Below are 9,222 nucleotides of genomic sequence, written 5' to 3'. Positions count from 1 at the left end.
TGTTGATGCGTTTGTTCTGAACGCGCATTAGGAAAAAAAAAAGGAACGATATTAAAAAAAATAAGGAAAAGAAAGTAGTTTGATGAAAAAGCGCTAAAAAGAAATATAATATGCTAAATTGCAAAGAAAGAAAAACGGAAATGTTGATAATTTAGTAATGCGTAATTTTAGTCGTTTCTACGAGACCAGAAAGTTGAGAGAGAGTTCAGATTGCCGATGGTATCGGGAAAGATGTACATTAAAAATAATAATAAAAAAAAAAAATAAAAAAAAATAAAAAAAAATACAAATAGGTATTCTGTAATTACGGCTTTATTGATTCATCGCGCCTTACAATATGAAAGAGCTCGGCCAACTTTCATCAAGATGTGTATGCAAAATTGCGAACACTCTTAGATTCGAAACGATAAAAAGAAAAAAAACCGCTCCTTGGTCGTCCTCGAGTAAATTGAGACAAGCGTTTGCTAGAATTGTTCGAACTGCAGCACAGAAGAACGGCATATAACTGTATTGCATTCTTGTTGAGTATAAGAATATGCTAAAGAGGCATGCAAGAATATATATTTGCGTCAATTTTATGTATAAAAATGACATTTATCAGTTCTTTATATAAATATATATATGTATATAATGTATGTTTGCATATATATATATAAATATATACAGACATAATTCTAAAAAAAAAAATGGGATATTCTATTAGGGCAATGCTGTCCATCAAAATTGATGATCTATTTAGCGCTTCTTTAATATTGTTATTAATAGATAAAAGAAGCTAGAAGATTCTAATGAAAAAGTAGTTACGCATGTTAATATGTAGTTGTTATTTAATCATGTTAAAGCCTGTGCTATAACAAAGGAAAAATAGAAAAAAAAAAGCTAATTTTTAAGTTTTATAGCTTTAATTTAGACAGCATTGTTTTAGTAGATAGAATATTCTTGGTGAATAAAAAAAGTGATCGCTTATCACATTATTAACAGATTCACTGCTACTTTATTTTGATAATTTATCACTGTACTAAACTGTAAAAAAGTACATTTAAAGAGAATAACGACAGTGTACACTTATCGCAATAAACTTGGCAGTGAATATGTTAAGATGACAAGTAATCTAGTCGAAATTATTCTGTCGTTAATTATGACCCTTGAGGGTATAAAGATATATTGAAACAAATATCTTTTTTATGGTATAACAATATTGGAATATTCTTCAAACATTGTTGTACTTAACACAAAAAATATTTTCAATTATTCAAATATTAATTTTTAGAATCCTGACGCAAGAAAAAAGAAAAATTAAGATCTCTAGTGTTTTTGTATTGAATAATGTTTAGACTCGACATGAAAATGTTATTTCAAAATGAATATTTTAGGAAAACGAAAGACCAGTATTAACAGTACAACTAGAAACAAGATTATGTGAATACTTTGTCATCGTTTTGCTTTCTGTGTTGTTCTCCGTCTTTGAAATAATTAAGTAAATGCAGAAAATACCTATTGTTGTCTAATCATGTAAGCCGTTTTACTGCAGAATTATTAATTTTTACGACCAAAGAGAGGTAATGCGAAAATGGCTTATTTTTTTTTCTTTGACCATGACACGATTTTCAAAAGCGGAAAGTATATCAATAGTTTATATGAGATGTGAATATTTTAATGCAATTTTCAGTGAGTGATAGAAAACAAGTGACGTTTGTTAAAAAGTACCTTAGAGTTAATTATTGTATGAGTCGCTTCTGTTCAAACAGAATTTATTGTTTTTCCGGTGTAGAAAGAAGAAAAAGAGCATACACAAATTATTTATATGCAGCGCGCAAGGCGAACAATTTAAAAAAAGGCGTAAATAATGTTAAATAATATTTCTGTATTCAAATTCTCTTCTGTAGGTTTCATTAAAGTGCATTTCTTGTATGTTACACAGTATTATGGTAGAATATAAGAATAAATACTGCAATAATACATTGTTTGTTTCTTTATCATTTTTCATTTTATTTTACTTAAATGTTCTTATATTGTAGTGTATATTGTGTACATTAATATTATATATAATTCTATATTAGCTACATTATAAGCTAATGTAGAATATTATAATGTTATAAATTTTTTCATATTCAAATAATTAAAAATAATATCTATGATGATATGATATCAAATAATCAGAAAATCTTTTATTACAATAAGTAAATATCATTTTTTACTATATAAATAAATATACAAACTATTTTAAAAACAATAACAATCGTTTGCAATTGAAGAAAAAATGATATAAAAAATATAAAAAAATTTTTTAATTTCATGAAAATTCAAAATCATATATGCTATAAAAGATTAAGTATATTTGAAATCTGTTCCGTTATTCTTTTCTTTCTATTACAAATATATTTTGTTGTAAAATCACAGACAGCATTGTAATATTATAATATTAATTTATGAAGGTAACAAGGTTCCATAATACTTGCTTTTCTATACTTGTCATAATGAATATTAATGGGATCATGCATCCATCTTCTGTTTTTGCAATTTGTATCTTAAATTATAATTTTGGGACAATTCAGAAATCTGAAAAATACAAAATATATTTTGAAAACATTTTTCTAAATTGTTCACTTTATTTCTAAATTTATTATTCTAAATTTATTATTTCTATTTTAAATAATGCATTTGAAATTAAAGTTATAATTTTGATACTTATTTTATTATATGTTATTTTCTTATAACAATTTATAATTTCAAAATTATTATTAATTATTAGAAGAAATTATATAAAATAAAAATATAATAGATTAATTATATTTTTCGCCATTATTTTCATTTTTTTATAAAACTTGAACTAATTAGTTTTTGTGTAATCCATGACATCGTTCGAATTTGAGATTGACAGTGCATTTGACGTCTCGCACTTCTACCAGATCACTAGAATATACAATTAAATACGCATTGAAAGTAGAGGGAGCTGTTTTCACGATTTTAAATTTCTATTGATGTTCATGTTGAATTTCCCTGTCAGTCCGTTCTGAGACTTGATCGGACAAGTATCTGTATGTCTTAATAGATGTGGTGCTGTGTTTGTGATTGTGGTGAGAAACATAACCTATAATAACAATAGTATTTTTAAATATTTATAATGTAAATAGAAAGAGAATATACATATATTCTTTGAAAAAAATATAATTTTCTTACTTTTAATTATTAAAATTTTATAAATCAAAATATTATATATAGAAATATTAGTGAATTAAAAAGTTACGATAATTGAAACAAATATGAGGAGCAGTAAGTAATATTTTTTTAATGAATGCATCTATTAACATTTTATAATGATATAATAGAAATATTTTTATTTAAATATATGAATTAAATTATATGAACATTTTAGATTCAGATGAAAGTGATTATGAGAATGAAAGTTTTATTAATACAGATCATGATGAAAGTATTGAAGAAAAAAGAACAGATTCATCATTTTTTAGTGATTACTCTACTAATGAAAAACATAAAAAAAAGACAAATCATTTTATTTATACTACTTTATCAGATGAAACTTCAGATTTGAATGAAAGTGACTGCAACGAAGATTATTATTCATCTAATGAACATAACAATACAAGTATAAATATTTGTATAAATGATTCCTCAGATTGTGATGATAAAATAAGAACAAGAAAAAAGAGAAAAAATGAAGATACTTATCATTATAATAAGAAACAAAAGCTACATGAGGATTCAGGTGATGAAGGTAGTAGTCAAAACATTAATAATATTTCTATAAATGATCCATCAAGTAATGATGAAGAAGATATTAGAATAGAAAAAAATATATATGAAGACTCTTATCATTATAATAAGCGACAAAAAATTCATAAAATAAAAAATAAAATTGAAAATGATATTAGTGATAAAAATAATTTCAATGTAAATGAAGAATTAAATAAACAGGAATCCAAAAATCTTAATACTGACAAAGTTAAACGTATGATGAAAAAAATGGGATATAAGGAAGGATATGGTCTTGGAAAAAATAAGCAAGGTCGTTTAGAACCAGTTGAAGCTTCTAAACAACATGGACGTAGAGGTCTTGGTCATAATATTCCTGGGCTTGAAGCTTCAAGTCTTAAATGGGATCCTGCAGAAGAAGAAATAAAATGTAAAGAAGATATGGAATGGATAAAAAATTCAAATAAAAATTTACCTACAAAAGAAGAAATGCATTTTTGGTTACAAATAGGACCTAAGAAAATGACTATAGATGATGAAACTCAATTTTGTCATGAGGATATAGTTAGAAATATAATTAATTCGAAAACAGTATTTGATAATTTAGATGATGTTGAATTTCGTCGCGCAAGAACACGTTCTAATCCTTACGAAACAATTCGTGGTGCATTTTTCTTAAATCGTGCCGCTGTTAAAATGGCTAATATAGATAGAGCATGTAATTTTATGTTTACTGATCGAAAACATTTGGGAAAAAATGAGTTGTTATATTTTGCAGATGTATGCGCCGGACCAGGTGGTTTCAGTGAATATGTTCTCTGGAGAACAAAATGGCATGCTAAAGGATTTGGTTTTACATTGAAAAATGAAAATGATTTTAAATTAGCTGATTTTTATGCTGGTTCTCCTGAAACATTTCATCCATATTATGGACCAAAAGATAATGGTGATGTCTTTGATTCTGAAAATCAAAGAACATTTAGAGAACTTATAATGAAATATACTCATAACAAAGGAGTACATTTTATGATGTCTGATGGTGGTTTCTCTGTTGAGGGAAAAGAAAACTTACAAGAAATTCTTTCAAAACAATTGTATCTTTGTCAATGTTTAGTGGCATTAATGATAGTAAGAGAGAAAGGTCATTTTGTTACAAAATTATTTGACATATTTACACCCTTTAGTGCTGGTTTAATCTATTTAATGTATCGATGTTTTGACGAAATTTGTATTTTTAAACCAAATTCTTCTAGACCAGCAAATTCAGAACGTTATTTAATATGTAAAAGTAAACGACCTGGGACAGAAATTGTTATGCAATACCTTAATAAAATTAATCATTTGCTATTAGATAGTGATGAAAATAATGATGTTATACAATTAGTATCATTTGACGAATTAGAAAAAGAAAAACAGTTTTTGCAATATTTACGCACTTCTAATGAATATTTAGGAAAGAAACAAATAATAGGTCTGTGCAAAATTGCTGCATTTTGTGAAGATAATACTCTTGTTGAAACAAAACAAGCTGATATGCGTAAAGAATGTTTAGCATATTGGAAACTTCCTGATGAAAGTAGAACAATTCCAAAACATATGAAACCAAAAGATAAATTAAATATTCTTGTTAAAGATTCCACATTTCTTTCTAATTTCGCAACTACATTAAAAGTAGATAATATTAACAATTTATTAAATTCACCATATGATTGGTTTTGCATGCCATGTAGTACTAAATTACAACCTGATGATGAAAGAAAAAATGCTACATTTTATATGAGTATGGGAAGAAGTAACGTTTATCGTTATTTAAAATATGGTTGGGTAGAAGTTAGTGATATTAATATAGAATTACCATCAAATACACTTGTATATGCAGAAGTTGTACATGAAATGAAAAGAGAATTTAGACATCAGCAAAAAGTACTTGCATTACATATCATAGATGCATTCATCTTAGGAGGAGAAGATGTTAGCCAAAAATATTTAAGAGAAAGGTAAAAAAATTGAATTTTATGAAGATCAAAATAAAAATTTTTTAAAAATATATTAGTATGTAAAATTAATTTTTTTTTTATTTTTTATAGGCATGAACTTACAAAGAAATTTTGTGAAGCTTTGTGGAAACCAGAGGGAAGTAATTATGCTCGAGTACGAGCTAAAGAATTATTCCCGGTAAATTCAGATATATGTGAAAAATTGCAAATAAAAGAACGTAGAATGAAAAATAATTGTCCTGCTTTGGTATACGAACTTCCAGAAACATCTTTGCATTATGATCAAAATTGTGATGATAAATTATATTTTATACCAAATAGTATAATATTTTTAAGAAGTACTGTTAATCCATGGAATCGATATGTCAGCAAAACACATCGTACGACTTATGTTTTTAATTATAAAACTAATGAGAATTTATTTGATAAAAATAGACCGCGTTCAGCAGAAGCGAATTTCATAGAATCTTTTAAAAATCGTGTTATTTGGTATTGGCCTAGTGATAAGTCACTTACTATGAATATATTTGCAAAATTTATCAAAGATAAGTGTAATATAACTTTACAAAATGGTTTAAGTTATTAGTAAAACAAATTGAAATTGATAATAGAAATTCTCAATGTGGTATATTATTAATTGTACCATTCGAAATTGATCAACTTGTTTTTTGAAAGTTTTTTAATTTTAGCATATTAGATATAATTTTGAAAAATCATTAATTTTGATGTAGTTGATCAATTCAGTTTTTATATGGCTCAATTTTTTCATAAACAATGTATGTATAATAATAAATATATAAATGTATATATATAACATGTTTCTTTTAACTGAAAATGTAAGAAAATTTTGTGACAGATTATAGCTATTAAAAAAATGTTTTTTCATAAATTTATGAATTTTTAATGATAGACAAGTAAAAATAAATTGTTAGTTGATATCTATTTTTACATTAAAAAAAAAACTCTTTATGTTTGCAAATAATATATATTATTGTACAATAGTAATTAATAGATGTAATTATATTGTAATTATAATTATATTAAATTATAAATAATTGTAATTATATTCATACAAAATATTTGTATGCGACGATAAATGAGTGTAATTAATCGATATCTTAAAAACAAATATTTAATCGATATAATTTGTTTTTAGTAAGAATAATTAAATATTTATTTGTGGCGACTGCTCCCATAATAGGATAGGTTTCATTATCTAAATCTATAATCCATTGTTTTCCAATTTGAACATTTAATTCAGGCCTTTTATAAAGAAATATATATCTTGTGTGCTCAAGAATAGCTACATATGAACCATCTAAAAATAATTTTAGATGAATTTATTATGTAAAATATTGTATATAAAATAATTTATAATTTGTCAGATTTGGACAAATTATATTTCAAATAGAAAGAATAAAAAATTACAAAACATAATAATATTTTAATTTCAATTTTCTTCAAATAGTAAATAAATAAATAAATATATATATATATATAGAGAGAGAGAGAGAGAGAGAAGAAAAACTTATATTTTAATTAGAGATAATTTTGAATAAATAAAATAAAAAAAATATAAAATTTTATGATCAAGTAATGAAATAATTCATAGAAAAAAAAATTTTAAAAGATTTGCATGTTATTAAAATAATTATTTATCAAATATTTTAATAATGTCCAAATCTGATATTAATTAGAATAAAACTTTAAATATTTACCAGCAGGAGAAACACAAAATTTTTTATTACTTTTACTTGCTTCAACATAACCAAAACCAGGAAAAGTATAATAATGTTTGATATTCCATTTATTATCATTTACTTGATCAGTAATCCATAAAAAACCATCATTATTATGTCTTAGACAAATTGCTTGTCCATTTTTTGTTTTATATGTATACAATACATGATTGCTTGTTCCAAGCATAGCTAAATGAGTATTTGTTTGTTCAGCAAGATCAACTCTCAATAAGAGATTATCTTTTCCTTCAAGATCACATTCCTCAAGTTGTTCAGCATTAAATCCTAGACAAGGTTGTCCTTGTTTATTATCAATTTGATTTGTACACAAATGTGCTAACCTACATATAAAATAATAAATATTAAAATATTAAAATAATAAATATAAAATAATAAAAAATAATTTAATAAAATTCTTATTTTAAGTAATATACTTAGAATGAATTTCAGTAGCCAAAGTTTCATTAGGTAAACATTCTCCACCAGTATCACCTTTAATTAATTCATTCCACATTAAACCATTTTCATGTTTATATAATTCAAGTTTAAATGTATCTTGTTCATATTTCCATGTCGTTAAATCTTCATCTAATCTGTATTGACATTGTCCTTCTATTAGTACATTATTATTTACTGTTACTGATAGTTCTAGTGATGTTACATTTACTTTAATTTTATCTCGATATTGATTGTCTATTTTAAGCCAAACTGTTATTGAATCCTCATCTTGAGACCAATAATATCTTGGAATTTTTAATTTCTCAATTTTCTTTGTATCTTTTTCATTATCAATAGATTTTTTTATCTTTGGGGAATCAAATGTTATATAATCTTGACAAATGGAATGTAAGTATTTACCAGAGTTTTCTATATATACATATTCAATAGCACCATTTACTTTTAAAGTTTCTTTATTAATAAGCTCAAAGAATTCATCTATATTTCCTGCATTTTTCCAAGCATATGTTAATAATAAAAGCCTTGAAAATTTTTTTTCACCTGTACTTCTAATATCACACATAGCAATCATAATAGTATTTGTAGTATCTATATATCTTATATCTAATATTATTCCAGGTTCCGCATTGTTTAATGTGAAAGATTTAATATTTTCTTGGGCATTTGTTATTAATAATTTCAAACAATCTCCACCATCAGAAATTACAATAATATTATTATCAGTAAATCCAATTGATGGATTATACAAACGATTTTGCACATTTTTATTTAAGTTATTAATTTCATATATTTGTTCTAAATTACCATCTTTTTTAAATCGCCATACAATTCCATTTTCATCTATATACCAGGATGATGTATCATATGGATTTTTGAATAAATGATTATGAAATGCGAATAATCGAGTTTCTAAGAAGGAATCTCGATTTGTTGTTAATTCTAACCTATATACGTCTAAAAACATAATTACCTTTATAATTACATCTTATTTTAATAAATGATAATTATTTGTTGAGATAAAAATTTGTTTTTTTAATAATGCTTACCTGTTTTTAAACATATTTCAGTATCTATCGAAATTTCATCGCTACAAAACTGATATTTTTCAAATTTTAAATTTATCAAATTTTTATTAGGACATAATTCAACAATTTTTGTCATTTTTTTATGTTTATATTTTTATTTAAACATTATTATTCAAAAATGAGAAAATATAAGTAATTTAAAAACAAAATTCATAACCTTAATTCGTAACTTATTTTCATTATTTTGAATAACATTTTTTAATATATTGATCGTATTTATTACGTTTT

At 24.4% G+C, this 9,222-nt stretch overlaps 2 protein-coding genes across 2 annotated transcripts; one reads left to right on the top strand and one right to left on the bottom strand.

Moving 5' to 3' along the window:
- The first annotated feature begins 2,771 nt into the window (after positions 1–2,771).
- On the top strand, positions 2,772–6,504 carry LOC411249 (cap-specific mRNA (nucleoside-2'-O-)-methyltransferase 1). The gene is made up of 3 exons (XM_394722.7): positions 2,772–3,273; positions 3,377–5,711; positions 5,802–6,504. The coding sequence occupies exons 1-3, from the start codon at positions 3,264–3,266 to the stop codon at positions 6,295–6,297; spliced, it is 2,841 nt and encodes a 946-aa protein (XP_394722.5). The 5' UTR covers positions 2,772–3,263; the 3' UTR covers positions 6,298–6,504.
- A 170-nt stretch (positions 6,505–6,674) lies between these two features.
- LOC100577288 (nudC domain-containing protein 1) lies at positions 6,675–9,070 on the bottom strand. Its single transcript, XM_003249832.3, has 4 exons — positions 8,956–9,070; positions 7,885–8,863; positions 7,430–7,791; positions 6,675–7,029 (listed from the first exon to the last, which is right to left on the bottom strand). The coding sequence occupies exons 1-4, from the start codon at positions 9,068–9,070 to the stop codon at positions 6,830–6,832; spliced, it is 1,656 nt and encodes a 551-aa protein (XP_003249880.3). The 3' UTR covers positions 6,675–6,829.
- Positions 9,071–9,222: the final 152 nt, after the last annotated feature.

The sequence above is a fragment of the Apis mellifera genome, linkage group LG8, assembly GCF_003254395.2.
Source record: "Apis mellifera strain DH4 linkage group LG8, Amel_HAv3.1, whole genome shotgun sequence".
NCBI lineage: Eukaryota > Metazoa > Arthropoda > Insecta > Hymenoptera > Apidae > Apis > Apis mellifera.
This window is presented reverse-complemented; position numbering and strand designations above follow the sequence as displayed.

Coding starts and splice junctions, on each gene's coding strand:
- LOC411249 (XM_394722.7), top strand. Junction 5,712..5,801: donor CAAAAATATTTAAGAGAAAG/GTAAAAAAATTG, acceptor TATTTTTTATAG/GCATGAACTTACAAAGAAAT.
- LOC100577288 (XM_003249832.3), bottom strand. CDS start 9,070: ATGACAAAAATTGTTGAATTATGTCCTAATAAAAATTTGATAAATTTA. Junction 7,792..7,884: donor GCTACTGAAATTCATTCTAA/GTATATTACTTA, acceptor TTTTATATGTAG/GTTAGCACATTTGTGTACAA. Junction 7,030..7,429: donor ATTTTGTGTTTCTCCTGCTG/GTAAATATTTAA, acceptor AATTATTTTTAG/ATGGTTCATATGTAGCTATT.